The following is a 23,821-nucleotide window of genomic DNA, read 5'->3' as shown; positions in this document are numbered from 1 at the left end:
TTTGATCGATCCTAAAGCTACTTGGACTTTGACTCTTAAATTCAGCCGTTGAAGGCGTGGCTGCATCCTGAATATATGATAATAACGGCTTGGGGTCACAAGACAGAGCGTATGTCGGCATATTTGATCTTAAATATTGTCATTTGCTAAAAGCTCGCCATTTTATCCAAACTGAAAACTACATGTGCCAACATGGCACCCCAAAAAAATCAATAAAACAGGTGTTTTAAGGAGAAAAGTTTGCATTGGACTATTAAAAAAAAAACATGGAGACAAAATTCTATACGATGATGGTCAGTACATATGCCTCACAGTTCAAACATTGAGGGTTCAATCCTGTATAGGTTCTACTTTCCTCTCTTTCATTTGCATGTTTTGCCCATGCCTGTGGGGGTTTTCTCGTAACTGTCCTTTGGTATGGGATAGGCTCAAGCACCCCTAGTTGTTATATTGGAAAAAACCTTGGAAGTAGAAACCTATTGAAGTAAAAGCTCATGGTGTGAAAGACAAGAAGGGGTGAGGGGTGTCTTGGGTGTGGGGTCTAATTGAGACATGATGTGACAGCGAATGTGTGCGAGTTGTGTAATCCTAAAGAGAGGATGCAGATTAACGCCAACATGATGCGTTCCGCTGCTGAGGAGGATGAGAGGAGGGGTGATAGTTTTACCCCAAATTATGAATCAGAGCGTGTCCGAATTTTTGGGCGCTCGCTCTAGAAGAGATCTTACTGTAAAAAAAATCATGGGGGTGCTATATTGTAAAAACTTACTTGGTCATCAATATAGTCCCCAAAATTGGACATTTTTAAGATCAGATGTAGATATTATTGCAGCTTTCCAAAATACTAAATTTGGGAAATTAATATTATACATTATTTTTCATTAATGTTGGTACTTTAGATCTACACTGTCCAACTTCTTAATTAGGAAAAATGTATAAAAAACTCTAGTCAACATCACTGATAAGTATATTTTATGAAAACACTGCAAAATTGTAAATACAAAACCTAATCTTATCTAAATATTCTTTAATAATTCCACATTTTCAATAGATGCCACTTTTCCATTACTACCACCTTCATCCATACTATCCACTTAATTACAAATAAAAATATGACCTTTTTTATCCAAACCAAACCCTTAACGCTCCAATTTTCACCCCAAAAAATACTTCAATCCACTCATCGCCCAACTGGTAATTTCCCCACTCTCCATATCCTTCGCAACTTACAGATCACACCTTAAAAAAAAAAAGAAAAATGGACAAAAAGAGAAAGCAATTCGGGTCTCTTTTGTATCAAAATCCTCCCGAGAGCTCCTCAGCCCATGATTTCATTATGGCCGCGACTTACTTACACTAATCCTCTCAGAGTGGCCCTTGGTGGAAGGAGGCAACAACAACTACAAAAAAAGCCTCCGTGTCATTGGGGAGCGTCAAATATTGTCCAAAAGTTGTGGAATGTGTTTGTGGATGATCCCCGGACGCTCCAGACTGTTTTGATTTCCCACTTGAGGGAGAAGGTGAAGAGTAATCCCCGAAGTATTGCCTCCTCTCCAGCTCTTTAGCCGCCATAAGCCACCATTCAACAGGCCCGACCCGACATGGGCTCCATACAAGCGGGCCGTATTAACCCGGCCGGCCAGCCTTAATCTGCCCCGGTGGCTAACCTGTCCCTGAAAGGGGGTCCCGGACGACGCGCAGTGGACGCATTGAGGGATTTGTCCGGCGGGATGGAATTCTTAATTACTCAATTACCTTGGGGGACAATGATGGCGATCCGCGCTAAGCTTTTTGGAGCTTCTCATGCTGCTATTTTCATATGCTAATGTTTTCGATACCCTGGTTTTCAGTCAAAAGGATGTTACATGCATCGCATGAAAAGTTTTTCCCAACAGTTACGTTTTATTGGATTCGTCCAGCAAAATGGCCGTTTCATTTCAATGGATTGGACGTCAATTGTTACAAAGCGAAGACGGGAAAATGTATCTTTTAATATGAAAGTTATCCAATTAAAAGTAGTTATTTGGTTACACTATATGAACACACATTCTGACAATGTCATAAGGCTATTGATATGATTATAATATGACAAAATATGACATAAAATATGATTATAATATGACATGTCCTGAAATTGAATAAATGCTTACGACAAATGCAAATTAAGTTACAGTTTGGATTAGAAACTTAATGACAGTAAAGATAATGTGTCAAAGTGGCGGCCCGTGGGCCAAAACTCAATAACAGTAAGGATACATTGACTGTGTAGACAGCTATGGATAAAATGACTGCCACTTGACAGAAACACATTTTCCCTCACCATCCCATAAAAGACCTGCATATTTAAACTGATTATTGCCAAGTGTTTCCTTCAAAACATATTTTTTAGCAAGTTTCAAATAAGACAAGCAACTTCTCCACACTTGAAAAAACTGACGCTATTCTCTCCAAGTCTGGTGGAATCGGCGGCCCAACAAAGCATCAATTACCCAACCGTCCAACCAACTGAAGAAGCCCACCATTAAGTTCCCCCACCAGATCAGAAGAGTGCCAAAATCCCAGGTATTAGCCCTACGTCTGAATTAACAGGATGCACATACTTTGCCCGACATGTCACGTCTTAACCGCACTGGGCTTCAAATTCTTCCGTGAAGCCCCCTTTTCTGCTGCTTTCGCAAGCACCCAATGAGGCCTTAAGCCCTGCGCCGCAAGATGAATGCTGAGTGCTAAATTAATTTCAGGCATTTTCTTTTGTGCACTGACAAAAAAAAACGAGCAGGTTGCTCGGCGGCTTCCTTAGCCGATGACAGACGCGTGTTTGCCCAGGTGTCAGGCCTCCCCGTTCTGCAGACAGCATGGGTTTGTCCGCCTCCCGAAAAAAAAAGTGCCTTAATTGTACACAGCGCCTTCATTCAGAACGTCTGAGAAAAGAATTCCTTAAAAAGTAATCGGACTGGGGACTAAATAGCGGCGCCCCTTGTTGAAATGTTGAAACATGCCCCTCTGTATTCAAGTGATTGGAGGATGCAATAAAAGGGAAAAGATGCATTCAAGGCCAGACCAAAGGAAGATTCAGCACTTGGCGGCCTTTTCATTAGGCACACCTGCACTATTTAACCAACTACATTACAAAAGCTGTTAAAAGGTTACAATAAAGCTTTTATAAACAGTTCCTAAATGGCTTATGATTGATAGACAAAACCACCACATGGACTGAAACTCACTATTTGGCAATGTACACTTTGCTTTTTGGTGAACTGTTCAAAAAAGGTTGTCACAATTAGTAAGACATGATGAATTAGTACAAAAATGCACAAATGGAAAGAGGTCATAATGGTGGAAATACAACAAGTTAAGCTAAATAGTTTTTCCCAATTCACATTAATATTTCAACTGAAGTTCACTATTTGGCAGAACATTTTTTCATCTATTCCATCAATTTGCACCTGCTCCTACCATGCATATGTCATTGAAATTGAAAATCACTGCTGTTAATTTTAGCTCTAAATGACACAAGAGTATGTTTTGTTGAAAATTAAACCTATTTGCTTTGACGTTGACATTGTCACTGTTTGCTTTGGGCTAATCTGTGTGTGTGTGTGTGTGTGTGTGTGTTCGTGTGTGTAGCTTGTTATGTCTGCATTTAGAGCACTGGGCTGAGTGATGGCTGCACAACTGGCAGGTACAAAGTATCTGCCTCCATCAATTCCCTTTTTCTGGCCACTTGCTACTAATTGAAGCACATTGGGCAATGACAACATACTTTGCTATGTTTTGTCCATTGTAAAGCTATGCGGTCATGTGATTGACTTATTCAGGCCTATGTCTAAAGGTTAATCTGTCAAAGTGACGGCCCGGGGGCCAAATCTGGCCCGCCGCATCAATTTATGTGGCCAGGGAAAGTTAATTAATGAGTGCTGACTTTCTGTTTTGGGATCAAATTAAAATGAAGAGTATAGATATATATATTACATTTCTTCAAAAAAAGCGAAATACATATAAAGAAACAGACATGAGTTCAAATGGAGAACGTCTGATATCAAAATAGTTTTTGTTACTGCACGGGATGCAAATAGATTTTTTTTTTTCCCCCTTGGGGGTCGACGGCCTCGAACTTTGCCTGCCTGGAGGGAGTGTCGGGTCTTCGGAACAAAACACCCCAGAGTTGATCATGTGCTCACACGCTAAGACGCCTACAAGTTTATATTCGCCTCTTTCCAGTTGATATAAGGAATCTCCAAGTAAGACGATGGGAGAAATCGAGCGACATGAAAGAGTTCCGGGACGAAAAAAAACGCAAAAAGGGCGTGTCAGGATTGTTTTTAGCACCGACTGGGAAAGGAATCGGAATTCTGCGCCACTTAATTTGCTGTCCTTTTTTTTAACCTCTGTGCTGGTTTTTGTTTTTCTAAGCCTTCAACACAACAGAGTGCGTTTAGTCCGTCAGCACCTTAAGCGAGTAAAAGCGCTTGCCTTTTATGAGCTAAACCCGCCTCATATTTACTTTGCCACAATAGGGAAAAAGGACTTTTTAAAACAAGTGTGTGCGCGGGACGACATGAAAGAGTGGCGCAAAATGAATTGAATGTTGTTGTTTTTTCCACTAAAGAAGAAGACGACTACGACGAAGGAGGAGGAGGAGGAGGAGGGGGATGAGGAGGAGCACGATGGGATCTGAAGGCCTCGTTTTCCCACAAGCCTCGGCACAGGTGATTCATCACGGCGCTCTGTCAAAAGGAGCTTTCCACAACATGAGACGAACAAAGACGCTGTGATTGCGAGAGCGGCCGAGTCCTCGATCGAAAGATATCAGCGATATGTTCGCATCCACACGGGAGGCTGGGAAAGGGGTGGGAGGAAGTCTGAAATGAGGCAAAAATCTTTACAAGGGAGGTCGGAATAGGGAAACGTTGGATTTTGATGAATACTGAATTTAGATGATTGAACTTGGACCACTATTGAACTTAATGCATTAGCTAGTAAGCCAGAGTAGCAAAATCTAGTGTCCTAAAACAATGGCTCAATTCCATTTCACGTAGTAAAAGTCCATGTAGTATATCATAAAAAAATGAACAAGTACTTAATTTGATGCCAGTACTTGAACCACTACAACGTTAATGTTTGACCTAGAGGTCATTGAACTACAGTTAAAAAAAAATCCAGTCTTGTAAAATGACAAATGCAGTTAGCCCAATGTTATGACCTCCTGCAAGCAGTATTTAAAGGAGTTAAATTCAGTATTTATTATCTCATCTCAGTCTTGTGTTTGTATATCTGACTTCCCACAGACTTACATATGAATAAAGTGACTTAATTACACAATAAAAACTCACATTTATGTCCAGCTTTTTTTACCTTCTGGTTTAACCCATGGCCTATTACTTCAAATACTATTTACACTATTACTCCACCGTCAATATCAGCACTTTAAGCCCATAAAACACAGCAGCCTGTCATTGAGGGAATTCCTAATTGCCAGTGACAACAACTAATATTACAGACCAAGTCAACTCTCACTGCTCGCAAAAAGGCACAACATCAATATACACCCAAAGGAGGAGTATTATTGCTTCCACATACTTACCCATTTGGGTAAGCAGAGTAGAACCCCAAAATATCGGAATTTCACATTCACCATTGTGACATAATTGAAACACTATCATTAAATTATAGATGAATATCATATATTCTCACATAAACAAAGAACTCCAACAACTACAGCTTAATTTCCATGTAACCATTAAAAAACCATCAATCCTGATGAGATTATTTCTATCAGTATAACATTGTCAGCTAAAACCCAATAAAAGAACTTGCTATTGATCTAAGGGCATGTACCCTATATTTACACTCTGCCAAATACGTAATTATCAAGAATGATTGACGTGCATCATTGGCTGGTCTTTTATTTTTTTTCTAGAGCGTGCGAGGACATGCCAGGGGTGCCGTGAAAACACAGGCTTTCCCCACGACAACGACATTGGCAAGTGATTTCCCATCCGAAGAATTTATTGGCCAATGTACTGTAGATAGAAACTGAGACAGTCTCTAATTGCTTTTTTCCTGAAGCCTGACATAAAAAAAAGGATACACAGAAGACGATGCTGAGTGTAAAGCGTGTACGAAATGATGTGTAAAAAAAAAAGGCAAATTAGCACCACATTCACCAGTTTTGAAAGGCTGCTGAACGTCAACAATGGAGGCTGAGCTGCTTCATTAGCCCAAATGCTTTTGAGGGTGCGCATGCGCGGTTAGGATTGGAAGCCATGATGTAATATCAAAACCGTTTTTGTCTGGGGATGAGCATTACATCACCGAGAGTGAGCAAGAGAAAGAGAGAGAGGCAGAGATGGCGGAAGAAGACAGAGTGCTATTACAGTTGTCCAAATGGGCTATAAAAGGTCATTGGGGTCAACTGGATGACAGATTGGATGTTCAAATGTCATCCAAAAATAGACACCACCCTGAAAAAGGTTCAGGGTGGCTCAATTATAATGGTATTGAATGTTTTGTCATGTTGTTTATGAAGTATTAGCAGATTTGATGTGCATTTGGACCACTATTGCAGAAATTAATTTAATTATTATAAACTCGGACACATTGATAAGCAAATAATTATGAATTAACGCTAGTAAAATGACTACAAAATGGTGAATATGACTAGAATCCAATGACTTAGCTAAAAACAAATCAGATTTTGATGCAATTTCCTTTTCATATCCTTTTTTGAAGCCTATAAGGAACACTCTCTTGATGATATTTAATTATGAAAACTTCACAGCACACCTTCACGTCTCCCTTAACTTAGCTGACCACAAAAAAGTAATAAAGTATAGTTGAGGTGTGCATGAGGCTTCCTGTAGTTGGGCCTCTCCCTCATCAAAAGATGATTGCAATTAAAGCTCCAAAAACAAACCGCCATAATCACAAGGCCCGAAAAAACAAGTTGACGTCACGAAAAACTATAATAACTATTTTACATTAGACTGGTAGTTTGGATAGGTGATACTATAATGTTAAACCTCAACAAAAAATGTTTCTTAGCATGACTAAACAACATCGGCAAGAGATAAAAATCAGTGCCAACTGGGGTGTTTACCTTCATTATAAAGGTGGTAATCCCCCAACAATTCTCACCTAGTCATTAAACTTACTTCCCAGGAAAGCACAATAATCACCATAGGATGCATCTATTCATTTGATAAGAAAAATGTCGTCTTCTTAAGGCAAGTTAGGTTAATTGTTAATGGCGTTAAGATGATACATTTTTGGGATAAGTACTATGACCCAAATAAGTAACATTATTTTCTCCCAAATGACATGGCTTCATTTAAATAGTATGATTTGTTGTTGAAAATAGCTCTCAGTTCCAAAAAATACAATTCTGAAACATAAAATATGAGTTATTGTCTGATTATGACTTTGCAGGAGAATAAAGGAGACGTCATTTGACATATTTGAATTGAATGATCAAAAATTCAAAGGCAAAACATGATATTCTATTAAAAAAATAGCCTATTTACCTCAAAAGCCACATTATAGTTAGAGAAACTAAAATACTCCCATTATAAATATGTATATAAATATGTACATGACTACTTCTCTAAAAAATGGCACTTAGTTAAGAAATTATGGGGAGAAAATATATAAACACACATATGAGACCGCTTTCATCAACAAATCCGACTATTTTTTTTACTATCTTTCCCCCCACCTGTGACCACCTTACAACCGTTTACGGAAAGGTGTAAATGCAACAAAACGCCGTGACTCATGAGAAACATTGCTCAGCGTTCCGTCATGACTTGGCAAATAATTGCCAGGCGGGTGGAGGAAGAGAGGGAATGTTAATGGCCACTTTTTAATAAGCTTTGACCTTGTCTGAAGCTCATAACAAGAAAAGTGTAGTGTGTGCGCCAGAGGGGCAAAACGCTACGCCATAGATCTTCCGAATCAGGCGCCACAAATGTTTTTAATCTCCCAAATTGCTCTCTTTGCTTCTCTCCTATTCATTCATGCACCGAGGAGGTATTCGGAAAGAGAGGTGATGTCATGGTCTCATCCTCTTAGCGAGCCATAGCGCCGAGCGCCGTACGCCGTACGGGCCGAAGAGAAGCAGCACCTAATGGCTCCCAAATCGAATCACGGCTCGGCCGGAGACGACTCAGCTCTACGACCCCTGCTCGTGACTCTGATGCTGTCTCGAACAACAAAGCCTACTGGATTTTGTCCAATGGATGCCAAAAAATGTGACTGTGAAATGCTTCATGTCTACTACTGATGAACTTTAGATGAACATTAACATCAACTTGATTTTATGCAGGCCCATTTTAGATATAATATTTAGATTTTTTATAATTAATGGATTAAAAGAACTGGATTAAAGGCCCTGAAAAGTCCATGTTTTTCTAGATCTAAAACAATGTTTATTTGAGCTTCTTTTATGTTTTAACTAATAGTAATAACTAATTCAGCACCTGAATGTAGTTCGAAAATCTATCAACTACAAACCCACAAAAAGTCTCCAAAAAAATCGTGTTTTGTTGACTTTCTTTCCTAAATTTTCACCCAATTATCATCATCTATAAAAAAAAAAAATCCACCTTGCCAGTGAGCCCCCCAAAACTTAGTACATCAATCTAACTACTAAACTACAAAAAACAACAACAAAATTCTACAAAATTGGCCATTTTGACTTTCCGCCATTGTCATTTTGCTCACAACTGGATCTCTAATCTAATCTGCCGGTCACCAAAGTATAATCGTCAGCCCTAAAGTGGCACACATTAGCCGAGGTTCCCCGACATCCGTCACGTTCCAGGGTGTCGCCGCGCACCCGCCGCACGGATGGTTGCCTCTGTATGGCAATCCTGGATCCGCCTCTTGTTTCCCAGCTTTGGCATTCCAAGTACACGGGTTAAAAAAAAAAAAAAAGCCAACCCTTCTTCCTGTCGTTGGCCTCGCGCAGTGCCGAGTGACGTGCGTCCGCTCGTCTCTCGGGCGCGTAATCAATCTGCTAATTGGTGTCGGAGGGTCGAGCGCTGTTGAAGCGTCCCCTCCTCTTTCGTTGCCTCATTCGTCTTTGTCACACTCGGTGCTGGCATGCTACATTAGTCGTGTGCACACACAACACCGGGCGGGCTTTGTTCGTTTCTTTCCCCCAAGACGAAATGTTGGCGTTCCATTGGAAACATCGGAGAAATGGAACGAATATCGTGAAGTCAAACCCGCCAATGACTGATAAAATGGCGCCCAAATGCCTCCAAAAACCAAGGTTTGTACAAAACTGGTCCAAATACAGACTTTAATCCAAGAGAGAATATTCCTGTATACAAATAGTGCAATTGGGGAACTGAAAAATAGTCTGGGCTAATTCCATTGTTGTTATTTTAGCGAGCAAGTACAAATTTAAACCTCTTTCCTAAACCCTGTAAACCAGTGCCTTGATTAAATACAGCCTTTCAAAAGGCGTCCACTCAGTGAGGCAACATTAAATCCAATCAAATTCCAAATCATTATGCTTCTACTATTCCTTTAGGCATTAAACACCACAGCATCGAAAGTGAAAAAAAAACGCTTAAAAAGAACAAATGTCGTGATTCCCATTCCGTTTAAAGAGCACTTGACACGCGGGTGATTTACAGGCCGATTCTACGCAGGGTGCCAATCAAGCCCTGATTAGACATTGCTGATGGCGGACCCTCAGCCCCCCGCGAAACCCCCCTTTCCGAGAAATCCTCCCTGTTTTTTTGATTGCACGGAGAAAAGCAGTTCGATCTCAGGGAAGGAAAATCAACTTTGACTCCAGCCTAAAAACAAGCATGTGAATGGAAGCACAGAACAACAGCTCAGGGTTAGATTAGCCCCCCAGTGCCCCCTATAGGCTCCCCAAATCATCTCTAGGTGATGACTTCATCGTAGTCCAATGACAGGTTCACCCTTGGTTCTTGCCATGATACAGGAGGACACATAAATAATAGCATTTGAATAGACTTTTTCCACTAAAAAATGCAAACATCATCCCCATTGTAATTGCCTTTACTTGCAGTAATGCTCTTAACATAGTTGAGCGAACTTCCCTGAGCCGCACGCTATTAACACTCATGCTGATTATGTTTAAAAAAACAGGAGAAAAGGCTGAGAAACTCTGTGAACCCTTCTCATTTCGAGGAGAAAATAAACGGCCATGTTTGGTGCAGGTTTATTGTTCTGTAGAATGATAGAAGGTCTACAAGTGGTAGTGAGTGGCATAACATTTTTGGGGATTGTTGTTTTTAGTTAATAACAGTGGGGAAATTAAATTTGGATGGAAATGTGAAACATGCAAAATAGTAGTGAATGGGAAAACTAGTTTTCAGAAGATTAATGAGCAGAAAACTTTGAAATGTAAAAAAAAATAATGTTTTGTTTGTAATGTACAACATTGTTTTATTATTTATTGTTTTTAGAAATGGTCACAATTATTTTTAAAATATTCTCACATTTTAATAATTTGATAATATGAGAAATGGGTGAGATTGAGAAGTAAAAAGTCTCCTTTAAGTTGCAAATTGAATGAAAATTTGGAAAAAAAATACCAATAACATTTGCATATATGGTGACTGTGGAAAATCATTGTTTTTGTTGTATTATTTACTTAAGTTGCATTTATTTAGGGATTTTTATTTTGAAATACAGAATTGTGTAAATTGAGCATTTAGCAAATGAGGGCATTTTATACATTTTCTCTAAAATATGTTGAATACTTTAAAAGATGAAATTTATAAAGTGAGGACAACAACAGTTCATATTTTAACCGTGTTAGGCTACTACTAAACTATGTAATCATAAAATATCCCTTTTGAATTCCATAAAAGAACCATTTCACCCCATGCACTCAAACGTCGATTGCGTTAGTGATGAGAAGCCGCTTTTTGTTGAAGATTGGCCTTAATTCCTTTTTATAGGCAGAGCCTCGGCGGGGTCAGAGTACGAGCAGATAAGAACAAAAACACGGGCAGGAAGTCCAATCTGAGTGAAAAGTCAAGACGATATGATTCAACGGCGTATCGGCCGTGCCGCCAAAGCCTTTGGAGTGAGCAAGCGCCCATTGTCCTTCCTCCCCCACGACTTTTCCCCAAAAGCACCAAAGTAGGAACATTCAACACATTTTTGAGTGCCTGGCCTCCAGTCTAGCAAGTGGGTGAGCTTTTACGCACCCCGGCGCCATTTTTCGGGGAGCTGCGCAAACGGGAGGAGGTGGCCAAACACTAGAGCCGCCAAATTTTTGGCCCAAAAGGCAAAAATGCTGAATCATGGATATGGGGAAATAAACTTTTATGCCCGGAAAGCTCTGAAAACAACCATGGGCACGTGGCTGGGGGCATGCCGAGGCGTCAGGGCGGCGCTATAGGCGGAAAATATCACTAAAGTTCAAGTTTAAATAATACGAGAACAATATGAAGTCCAAGGATGGCCAAAATGTCACTCAAAAAAATTTGAATTAAGTTATGAGGAATGAGTAGTCATGATAGTAATATTGTATGAAAGGAAGCGGAAAATGAAAGAAAATATACATTTGCAAAAGTTGTGAATGGAAAAATTACAAAAAAGGGTTGCATTTATTTTAAAATGTTCTTTTTAAATATATTTTTTAAAGCAATGTGTTTTCCAAACATAAAAATATTGCAATATTCCAGCTCTATACTCATGATACATGGACATTTTACTCAATGTTGTTATAATGCAAACTCTATACGTTTTGCTAATAAATGATAATTGAAAGATGTTTTTGAAATAATTGTATTTTATGACATGGTAACTCTTTCCTTTCAAACAAAAAATAATTAAATTAAAATAATATGTAATGTTCAAAGTGATTTTAGTACTTAACATTGACATTAAAATTTCAATACTTTACACTATATACTTTACACAAAATCTACTTTTCCACATAATTTTGCAGTATTTCGTACATCCTAAAGCGTTTTAATCTCCTAATTTAGTGACTTTTAAACATTCAAATCAGAAAGAGCGCCAAATTTACGCAAGAACTCCCTGCCAAAACTCGCTTCGCATAATTTCTCTGCGCAAAGCGACAATAAAAATCTAACGAGCAAGGAATAAAAGTGCTTTTTATGATCACGTGATCAAGTCTGCCACCTGCACGCGGCCAGTCGCCTATGATCGTCTGGCCTCTGAAGTGGATTTTCTTCCTAAAGGCGCTCCGCCCCGCAGTGGGAAAAACGTTTCAGATTTTCTTTCTTTTGCTCCAAGGCAGTAGAGATAAAGAGTGCGAGGGGTTTCCCACCTACAGACGTGTGGGCGGAGTTACGTTCACCTGGACTGGCGTGCTCCTAAATAGACTCACGCGCTTTGCAAGGGCACCTTTCTTTCTTATCGCCCCATTGCCATTGGTGACGTGTACCTTCCACCCCGGAGGGGCTGAGATAGGCTCCAGCACCCCCACGGTCGTCAGGATTTTTCGGTCAGGTGTCAAATGGCAGCCCAGTTAGAGATCCTTAGAAAAAGCCTTGAAATAAACATTTTTGGAAATAAGACTGAAAAGAACGTCCATTGTTATTGTTTCTAATCTAAATTTTAAAACAAACTTCCATTTTTTCTCTGAGTATATCAATTTAAAAAATGTAACTAGCATATGATGAGTGATTATGTCTTTTTAAATAAAATAAAAATACCTGAACAGTTTAGGTGGTACTCGCCATACATATAATTTAAAATGTCATTAGAAATCTAGTTTATCACTTTATTTAACGTTAACTGTATCTTAAAGATACATTTCAAGATATTTACTATAAAAAAAGAACTCCATCTTTCTATAAAATGCCTTTTTTAAGCGCAAGCTAAAACATTTTTCTCACTTTTTGTACTATTTTCCCGAATGTGACCTCCCACGGACGCCCCAACAAATATGGCCCCCCTGTCCGGGCATGCCCGCCTGGCTAGAGCGCGCCTCCCATCGCCGCCATTTCTTGTTTGAATTGCACGAACTTCTCCGACGTCGTGTGTTGTTTTGTTAGAACGCCGCTTTGGGATTAACTATGCTTTCCCCAAGGAAAAACAATGGCGAGACGGCATGTTACGACTAATTTCCAATGCTCGTTTTGCCGGCGTTGCTATTTAAAGCCACGGTGAATCAATGTTTTCTTAGCCTATGCTACCATCTTGAAATGTTACAAAAAATGTACCATGTCAAAAATCTTCTGACTGACTCCATTTAACCATAAAAATTTAGTTTTTTTGTTTTATGAAATGTAACAGGTGTCATTCATGAAGTTGCGCACGCAACCTGGGCTTTAACTCCGCCCCCAACCCCCCCTTTGGCCCTCTTTCACCTGAGTTCAAAGTGGCTGTGGCTGTCTAGCCTCGCCGTTTAATGTTTAAGTATTGGGAGCGGCCCCAAGGAGAGCAAATAAAAAGTCTTTACACTCTGCGCCGAGCTGTGATTCCAACATTTACTGTATTGTGACATTGCCATTGTCAGGCTTTTTGACCGCCGCGTTTCCACTATGGTTGCCTTCAATCCACAATTCAGAGAAGCTCAAGTACTCGTGTGAGGAGATACTTGGAAGAAATGGTTAATATCTTGGACCAGTCCATTCTTGCAGTATATGGACAAATAGGTGCAAAAAAGTAGAGGAATGTCTTCTGATATTAGTGATTTAAGAAGGAATACAAAGTATGAAAGTATTAAACTACATCTAAGCGTATTTTGAAAATAAACAAATGAGACTTTTTCAGAAAGTACTTTTTCAGTTTGATCCAGTTTGAATACAATAGTTATGAAAGAAGTTGAATAATGAATATTGACATATCCTATAACATATTACATTAGCTAATAGCAATGCAACTTGAAAACAATGTAGTTTTTTTGGTATATTTGTGACATCTCATCCAACAATTACAGTTTTCTGAAAAGACAAAACCTTTTCACCTCATTCCCTACCACTTACTGCAATACACATCCAATTCATTTGAACTATAGCATCACAATAGGAACCAAGTTAAGTCAATCAGTTGAAGACTCCCAAGATTAGAAGCATATTAAACTTATGGAGCAGTAAAACAAAAATTTTAAAAATCACCCAAATTCACCATATACTCAGGTAAAACTACAAAGTATTTCTACTTAATTCCTCCCCATCACCCCTCACAACCCAACAAGACAATTCCACTGCACTTTGTGGAGAATAGGAAATCCTATTTGCCGCCAAGACAAACAACCCCGAAAGCCTGATACTACTTATATATTTGTGCACCATTATTCCCGCACTCCTAATCCGTCTAACAATGTTACAAAACATTCCGACATGTGGAGGCTTTAACGTGCTAATTGGGCGCGGGAGGAGGTGGCAACTCCAGTCAATGCCCCACCAAAATAGAAATGATTCACATATGCCACCTGAGTGTCATTGTTTTTTGGGGGGTGAAAAAAATATATTATCGAGCACCACTGAAGCCGATAAAGTCCAACGACATATTCCACTCCAGTCCAGTGGGTGGCAAAAGCGAGCATTTGTTCCAGTTCTATAATTGATTGCCGTATGGGTCGTAAATATCGAACAAGCCCGACTAAAAAATGGTGAGTGCAGCATCTCAGCAGCTTGCCAAGCGTGCACGCCATCTTTTGGCCCGCCGTTCAAGATGGAGGTCAGCCAGGATGAGCTTTAATGAGACGCAAAGTGCAGCCAGAGAAAGACTGGCATGGGCCGCCATGCTGGCAGGACGGTGGTGGCGTCCAAATGACGTGCACGCTTTTGACAATTATTTGACACTAACTTACTACATGGATAGAATTTAAACAACAGATAGTTTGTGAATTATGTTATTTTACCATTTTTTCTGGACATATTTTTTACACACATTTTTTAATAGTTGTTTGAATTATGAGGAATGTTTTAATCATGGGTACCTTCTAAAATAGGGAGAGGTATTTAGCTTTGCGGTTAAAATTATATAAAAAGTCATTACTTTATACAATACTTTGTTACATTCCTTTATCCTCATCTCCTTGGTCCAAAAATGATGCAAAGGTAGTAGAATATGGTTTTGCAATATAAATATAGACTATTTTCGAAAATAAAAACTATTTCAACTCTACAGGAATACACAAAAAGTAAAGAAATTACATTTTCATCCCCAAGTGTGACCCCCAAAAAATCTTAGTCACGAGCAATTTTCAGTCCACAACCCTCAGTTTGAGAAACTTATCCAAAAACGCCAACAATCTTAATTTTGAACAGCCATACAAATCCAAACAACCCCAGAACCCGACTACAAGCAAGATCGAACGCAACTGGACTTGGTTGCATTTTGGGTGCCTTTGACGCGCGTATGTGCGCAACAAGGGCGCACGAGTGAGGGGTGGGCGAGGGGTCTCATTTAGTCATGTTATGCCACATTGGGAACATTAAGCATGCACGAACTGCTTGGACACATTCCGTGAAAGTGGACAGGAGGGGTCTTCATGGCAGAAAGCTCTGCAAGAAGCGTTTTTTTGTATAATTGGTGTTTTCCCATGGAAGAGCCCCTCCCAGCGACGCAACATATGCAGGTGGAAGGAATCTTTGCTTTTGTGCGTGTGTGTGCGCGTGTGGGCGTTCGTGTGCGTGAGTATGAGTGTGTGAGTGTGTGTGTGGTGTGGGCTAACATGAAGAGGGCGAGCCAATCAAGTCCCTCCCCTTGCTATAGATCGCTGCTATAATACAAAGCAGTAAAAAGCGGGTCGCCTCACACAAGCGGCTGCAGCTCGACTTGAAGATCCGGCGTGGCTTTCTATTTTTTTTTCATTATTATTTCATTTTCATTTCTTCTCTTTTAAAATCCCCCCAAAACAAGAAGGAGAAGAAGAAGAATAAGAAGAAACAGAGGGTTCCAAAGAAGCCTGCTTGGATGTTCTGGCCCCTTTCTGAGACCGACGTCCATTTCCGCACCTGCCGCAGAAGCGAACCAGGAGGGGGGCGAGCGACAAGGGCGCCGAGGCTTGAGCAAGCCGGGAAAGGCGCACCGAGAGGCGGCCACCTCCTGAAGGACACACACCCCCCTCTCCTCTTCTCTCCTGTCCTCTCCTCTCCTCCTCACCTCTCCTCTCCACTCCCTCCTCCTCCCTTCCCCCTCCCTCCTCCTCCTCCACCTCCCCCACTCCCCCCTCTCCAAGCATGCTGCTGTGGAGCAGACTCGTCCTGGTGGCCGTCGCGTGCTCGTCCTTGGCGGTGTCCCCCAGCATGGGATGCGGGCCGGGCCGGGGATACGGGCGCAGGAGGCACCCCAAGAAGCTGACCCCCTTAGCCTACAAACAATTCATCCCCAACGTAGCTGAAAAGACGCTGGGGGCCAGTGGGCGCTACGAGGGCAAAATCACCCGCAACTCGGAACGATTTAAAGAGCTCACGCCCAACTACAACACGGACATCATCTTCAAGGATGAGGAGAACACCGGCGCCGACCGGCTCATGACTCAGGTGAGTGTGGAAAAACCACCCCCTTCCCCCCCAAAAAAATCCCCCCCATCCCACCCTTCTCCATCTCCTTGTCATCCCGATTGCGCACGTCCAAAGTGAAGTCTTTTTACCCCCCTGATGAACTCTGCGCATTATCCACGGCTCCACGCAGCCGAAACCGACCCTGCACTTTTTATTTATTTATATCCGATCTCTCTCCCTTTTTTTTTTCTCTCGATATAAAAAATAAAAAAGATATCCACGCGGCAGAGCGCATGCGGACAGTCAGGGACGCTCGGCCTTCATGCTAGGTGACAGTGGATTTAAAATATTCATGTGCGCGCCTTGTTCCTCGTATCTATATTTGTATCCTCCTCCAGCTGCTCTATTTCATCCAAAAAAATAGCGAGATGGACTCATTTTCTGGCTTTTTTTGTTGTTTCGAGAGCATTTAGAGGTGATGTTTAATTCTTCCTAAACTCCATTGGTTGCTGGTGGTCCTGATGTGGATGCTGGTGGTCCTGATGAGGACCCGAGATGAAATATTCACCGTGCGTGCGTGCGGTCGTTCCTCACCCCAGCCTCACCCCCACCCCGTGAGAGCATCTCATCCTCGCGTTCACTCAGCCACGCATGTGTTTGAAAAATTTGCTTTTAAACCCAAAATTGCATTTGGACCATTTATCTGGTTGTATCCCATAATTCCCATCAGCACCTCTCTAAAATCAAGGTTATATTTGTGCTTAAAGCTCATTTCCTAATAATGCTAAGTCATCTTTCGTTCTCACGAGCACGCGGTCACGTTATATGGCTTATTCAGGCTGTTTTTTGCGCGACTTTACGCACGCGGCTGGGTTTTGAGGGGCTTTGCCGCACATATTTTGACACATGACAAGCTACCTCAAGTGTAAAATAAATACATTTTGCGTCCTTGGTGTCCCCCGCAATCTTCCTAACAAGATTGCCCTAAATGAAATAACGCATGGGCTACAAGCTCAATTAGCTCCGAACCAGTGTGTCAGTTTTACGCTTGATTCCACGCAGTAAAGCTTAATTGACGAGGGGCGGGAGGGGGTCAAATTAAGCGTGAAATCATCTTCCCCGGGAGTTGTCAAAAAAACGCCGCTTGAGCCGACAGGTAGCCGAGAAGTCTTTTCCTCCAACCGAATCATTTGGGGAAACAGATTAAGAGCTTTGGCTGCTGCTGCTGGGCAAGTTTAACCCCCTCTTTCCCAAAGCACAAAGTCCGGGGGTGGGGTGGGGGGCATCCAGCCGGGCTTTACGGTGGCTGAGCAGAATTGGGCTTGATTTGCGGCACACGACCTAATGAATTAATAAATAGGGGCCCTTTACGGCTCACTTAGAATGTGCTCCCCCTTCTGGTATGGAGGGGGGTTCTGCATTTAATGCAATGCATTCTACAAGTGTGATATGCTCATAAAGCTGCAGTGGCTGATATATGTGCAGAAAGAGAAGAGAAAGGGGGAGACTTTGTGGACATTTCGCAAGTCTGTCAGTCAGCAGCCGACTTAAGGAGGCACGTCACGTCCCCCCCACCCGACTCAGACCCCATAAGACTTTGCTGCGCCAGAAGAATGGTAGTGGTGCTCTGAAAAGCTTCTTTGTGACGGTTTTATTTGACATATGACTGGAGTGTGAGGAAGTTGTCTGGGAGAAGGCCGAGCACCCCGAGTGGACGCAATTTATCCTAAACGATCACCTGCTGCCTTGACAATACGATAGTCCCGTTTAACTGCATGTCAACGTCGAAAGGAGAAAGAGGGGAGGGAGACCCATATGTTATAGAGCAGTGAAGCGAATGTGGGCTCTTATCAATATTTCATGAAGGGCTTTTTTTCCACTCTCTATCTCTATCGGTGCTGAGGAATCAAAATGCACGCTCACATTTAACCGTTACATCAGGAAAATCTGAACCATAGCCAACATGCTTAAGTTCCCAATGCTTCACATTGTCTCAGCAACCAACAACTGTTCTAATAGAAATACATTGAACAACCAAAAAAAGCTCTCACAAGACCTCAAGATGAGCCTCAAACATAACATTTACATTCATTCTTCCAAAATCCTCAAGTACTGCCTTTCAATTGTACACTTCACACAGCAAAATGATACGTGTATGTCCATAATGTCAGATCTCATCATAAAGTCTACCTCCAAACATTTTGTACCCAAACAGACATCCCTAATATACACTATTTTTTCCAACAAGTGTACAGGGTGCATAGAGCGGGGTGCACTAAGGGCCCAAATAGGTACCCAAATAAAAGGGATAGCCCACATTATAGGCTTATAAGTACTACACCACAAGTAGAACTACTGTTGCAGATAATATGTGTGCCCTCGGGTGAGAGTCTAGTCTTACACTAATTTACTACTATCTTCAAATTGTTAGTCCCTCCGGTATAAATAATTCTAATGCAAATATGACATCAATTTAGTTACTCACTGATCACAAGTTAAAAGTATGAATCAAAACTTACCTTGTCAGAAAAATGGTGCAATGTAGATGGCTAAAATATGTCATGTACACTTGAATATAACATTTCCATTATACTATTATGTTACTGTTTTGTGGTAAAAAAAAAAAACTCAGATCTGGGGGTATTTTGGGAGTATACAGGGGTAGAGAATAGGTTCCTTGGTCATTAGATTTATCTATTAAGGACACAGAAGGGACTCCAAAGAATCTTCACTATAATTATTTGGACAATACTTGGACTTTTTACTAAGCTAAAATGATGGATGGGGGTATGAGGATAAAACTACAGGTTTGTTCCTATTAAAATAAAATAAACCCTGTGTAACAGTATTATAGAGGTTAGAGAAGATGCTAATGTAAGAATTTAAAATGCATATTTAGTGTATTATGAATGTTTTTTAAACATAAGTGAAAAGCCCTTGCAAGATTTACTATAAGTTATACCGTAAGAAAAGTAAAGGTGCCGTAGCCACAAAACTCACCGCTCCGTTGTCTTGTTCGCAGCGTTGCAAAGACAAGCTGAACTCATTGGCCATCTCCGTGATGAACCAATGGCCCGGCGTCAAGCTACGAGTCACCGAAGGCTGGGACGAGGACGGCCACCACTTTGAGGAGTCCCTCCATTACGAGGGCCGAGCGGTGGACATCACCACATCGGACCGTGACAAGAGCAAGTACGGCACCCTGTCCAGGCTGGCAGTGGAGGCCGGCTTTGATTGGGTCTACTATGAGTCCAAAGCTCACATCCACTGTTCGGTGAAAGCAGGTATGCTGAAAGATGATGAAGAAAACTTAATTAAAAAAAATATGTCCAAATGTAATGTCATAAAAAAAGAATTGGTGACATATATCATTGTCAAAGACATTCAACTAGTAAAAAGTTTCAAAGACATTGGATATTTTGGCTCCAAGCATGTTCAATGGACAAATTGCAGAAAACTGTACCTACAAATGAGCTGCAACAGATAAAAATCAACACATTTAAATTTAGGAATAAATCTCAGACAATTACTACCATTTAAAGTTATGGAAAACAAAACTCAAGGTTACCTGGGAAAGATGTGAATTATTAGCAGGTGAATTCCAAGTCTCATATTTTGATTTATGAAGGGAACATGCACTATCTCATCATAGTACCACATTTTGATGATAAATTCTAGGATTCCACCTGAAAAATAAGGTTACTTGTTTACTTTTTAAAAATAATTCAACTTTAACTTACTATACTTTTTGCAATTTAGTGCCATTTCACCTCAATTTGGCACTTGCCCCTCTCAAAAAAAACTGCAATATGGAAAGTATGTGTCTTAGGTTATGAGGTTTACCCCATGCACCAAATTCAAAGACACAATTCATATCAATAATCTACTATAATTCCAGTATAATTTTGACACAGCTTCTACATGAATCCAAAATGCTGTTCAAGTAGATGAGATCCATCCCCTAATGCAAAATTACCAATATAAAGTAGCTGTTTTTGCACCATTGAGAAAAATCTCCACTCATAAGTCTCCAAATGAACCGATAAATCTCCGATTAATCATTCAGCGCACACTTTGCGGCATCGCAAAATAGGCCGGCCCCTGACGTGTCATCCAGGGGTCAGGCGACTTTACCAAAAGGATTTGGTGGCGAACAATGTCCAATCGTTCTGGACCAAATCTGGTTTGTGGGTTGTCACCTTATTTCATGCCTGTGAATCTTAAAAGAAGATTAAAAGCACCCCCTCCCCTGCAAAATTCTGAGCATGACCCCCTCCTCCCTCCTACATAAAGTGTGATCCTAGAGACTGGTATGTGGAGAGCCTCCACCAAGGCCAAAATTATTGTCATCAAGACGAGTCACAAAGCAGCCGAACGGGCGGTGGGGCAGGGGGGGACGTGGGCGCGAGCATTTAAGGAGTCCGGGGGCCCTCATTTAAATTCAAATCTACAAGTGGAGAGCCTCGCAGGGTAAATAGTCATTGGTGAGTCGCCTGTTTGTGTGAATTGTCACATAGAGGTCCTTGCACCTGAGCAAATATATACAAAGGAGGGTGAAGTTTGAAGGGAGGGGATGTAAAAAAGAAAAAAAAGTGTTCTTTGGCTGTCCACAAGCTGCTTTTGAATGACAATGACTGCTCCTTATTAGGTTTTTTAATTAAGAATAGATGAGCCCAGCCTATTTTGGCCGTCTCAGACAGCATGGAGCGGGCCAATACGCATCCAGAGGGGCAAGGGATGTTCTTTTTTTTTTTTTACTTACTTCATTCAGGAACTTTTGGAGGAGTTGTGTGTTCTCATCACATGGATTAAGGGCTGAATTGATTTTTGATTGGTTGAGGGAGCTCTGTATTCATAGGAAAGAATCAGTGTTGGAGGAACATTTGGCAAAAACACTCAAATTATACATGTATATAGTTCAGGATTTGGAAAATTGACAATGTGCAGATTTTTTTTTTTACTCAATGGCAGACCAATGCTGCACAAAATGTAAACTTTAGCATTTGTTTGTTTATTGCAATGCAAATCACAACATGTGCACCTGCTGAGTAGCATCACTTATTTGTATGTAACCGAGTGGAGCAAGTTATCAATTGGCTTATACTTAATATCAACTTAATTCTTTTTACAATGATATTAACTTGTTTTAAGTTGATTCCTAAATATATTTTAATTTTTAAGCATTTTTTTTACTTAAAACTTAAATAACATGACACTATTTTATAAATAAATAAATGGATCCCAGCCTGGTAAATGTTTGCATTCACTTTAAACGTGAATCAACTTATTAAAGCAGTGATGTTCCTAAAATGATCTACTTTTACAAACTTTTACTGCTATTTTTTGTATAAAATGTTCATTTTGCATCAACAACTAAACTGTAAAAAAAGTTAATTAAACTGTTTTCCCTTAGTTTCTCCAACTGTGTAAATGCAACAATTGAACAACGCTGAATAACAATAGTAAAAATAGTGTTTTGTTTACTTTGGCAGAAAACTCTGTGGCCGCCAAGTCTGGAGGCTGCTTCCCGGCTTCCTCCACGGTGACCCTCCGGGACGGCTCCAGCAAGCCGGTAAAGGACCTCCAGAGCGGCGATCAAATCCTGGCTGCAGACGCCGATGGCAAGCTCCTATTCACGGACTTCCTCACCTTCATCGACCGGGACTCAGACACACGGCGGCTCTTCCATGTGGTGGAGACCGAGGCCGGCCACCGCATTACCCTAACCGCCGCGCACCTCCTCTTCGTGGTCAGCAACGCCACCGAGGGCCGCGGAGCATCGGCGATCTTCGCCAGCGACGTGCAGGCGGGCCAGGTGGTGCTGGTGCCGGACGGCGAGCGCCTGAGGCCGGCGATCGTGGCCAGGGTGTGGACGGAGGTACGGGTGGGCTCGTACGCCCCGGTGACCGCGCAGGGCACGCTGGTGGTGGATCGGGTGCTCGCATCGTGCTACGCCGTGGTAAGAAGCCACGAACTGGCGCACTGGGCCCTGGCGCCGCTTCGGCTCGCCTACCGGTTGTCGGCGATGCTCTCCGGCGCGCAGGCCGCCAACTCGACGCACCAGGACGGCGTGCACTGGTACTCCAAGGCGCTCTACCACTTGGGCACGTGGATCTTGGACTCCCAGTTCTTGCATCCGCTCGGCGTGCCAAGCTGAAACAATTAAAAGAAAACAATAGTAGGACTCTTCAGTAGATGAAATAATAATAATTAAAAAATGAAAAAAAAAAACTTGACCAAGGCCCCATGCAGGTGGAGATAATAATGATGATGATGGGATATTTATTATTATTTCTGTGACTTTTCTATATTATGATGATGACGCGTCCCCCCTTTCAATGAACGAATGGAGCCTTAAAAGAGAGAAAGAAAAAAAGTTGGAGTAATTTATTCTCACATGAACTGATGGCTGTGTTGAAATGTGTGCATAATCTATTTTTGTATATGTCCGATGCAAAACCAAGGATCAAGATAAGATAAAAAAAAAAGACATTAAAGGCAAGGAGAAAGAAGGCAAAGCTAACTCTTGACAGGTTGAAATGTTCATAATGTGCATATATATATAAATATAAATATATGTGTGCAACTGACTGTTATATTTTGGGGTAGATCAAACTTGGCGGGGTTCCATAAGTTATATTTTTATACACAGAATTGTAAATTAGATTTTGACTGATCGCTACCGAATTTCAAATAGTGTAAAGATATGAGAATATATTTTAATTTAAATACGGTAGTATTGGAAAAAGTGTTGGAAAAAAAGTACTTTTGGAGTGTTGCCAGAGAAGGACATATTCTGCCTCATATCTGCATTTTCTTATTTCATTTGTTTTTGTAGCCATTGTTCATTTTATGTTGTCTCTTTTTCCTCTGAGAAAAAAAATGAATTGCAGATTTTGACAATTCGGTAACAGCTACATTGTGCTGTTTCGTTGAATAAATGAATGAGTAAGTCATGTAAATGTGCTAAAAATTATTTTTGTTTGTTTTCTTCCATATTTTTAAGGCTAATAACCATAGGAAAATAGTTTTAATAGATATGCGGCAGATGCACAGTATGGATTATATATGTGTATGTATATGTATATATGCATGTATGTGTATATATGCATGTATGTGTATATGTATATATGCATGTGTATATGTATATATGCATGTATGTGTATATGTATATATGCATGTATGTGTATATGTATATATGCATGTATGTGTATATGTATATATGCATGTATGTGTATATGTATATATGTATGTATGTGTATATGTATATATGCATGTATGTGTATATGTATATATGCATGTATGTGTATATGTATATATGCATGCATATATAAATATATACATATATATATGGACAGAGCATACAAGTTAACTTTCATAGCAGGGCGATGTGTCGACAA

The 23,821-nt window shown here is 40.8% G+C and overlaps 1 protein-coding gene across 1 annotated transcript; it reads left to right on the top strand.

The window, feature by feature from the left end:
* Positions 1-15,697: 15,697 nt before the first annotated feature.
* shha (sonic hedgehog signaling molecule a) lies at positions 15,698-23,485 on the top strand. The gene is made up of 3 exons (XM_077736204.1): positions 15,698-16,460; positions 19,444-19,705; positions 21,914-23,485. The coding sequence occupies exons 1-3, from the start codon at positions 16,158-16,160 to the stop codon at positions 22,576-22,578; spliced, it is 1,230 nt and encodes a 409-aa protein (XP_077592330.1). The 5' UTR covers positions 15,698-16,157; the 3' UTR covers positions 22,579-23,485.
* The last annotated feature ends 336 nt before the right edge of the window (positions 23,486-23,821 follow it).

The sequence above is a fragment of the Stigmatopora nigra genome, chromosome 16 (assembly GCF_051989575.1).
Source record: "Stigmatopora nigra isolate UIUO_SnigA chromosome 16, RoL_Snig_1.1, whole genome shotgun sequence".
Lineage (NCBI taxonomy): Eukaryota > Metazoa > Chordata > Actinopteri > Syngnathiformes > Syngnathidae > Stigmatopora > Stigmatopora nigra.
This window is presented reverse-complemented; position numbering and strand designations above follow the sequence as displayed.

Excerpts from the sequence above, each read along its gene's own strand:
- shha (XM_077736204.1), top strand. The coding sequence starts at position 16,158 with ATGCTGCTGTGGAGCAGACTCGTCCTGGTGGCCGTCGCGTGCTCGTCC. Across the intron at positions 16,461-19,443 it reads CCGACCGGCTCATGACTCAG|CGTTGCAAAGACAAGCTGAA; the intron begins GTGAGTGTGGAA and ends TCTTGTTCGCAG. Across the intron at positions 19,706-21,913 it reads CCACTGTTCGGTGAAAGCAG|AAAACTCTGTGGCCGCCAAG; the intron begins GTATGCTGAAAG and ends TTACTTTGGCAG.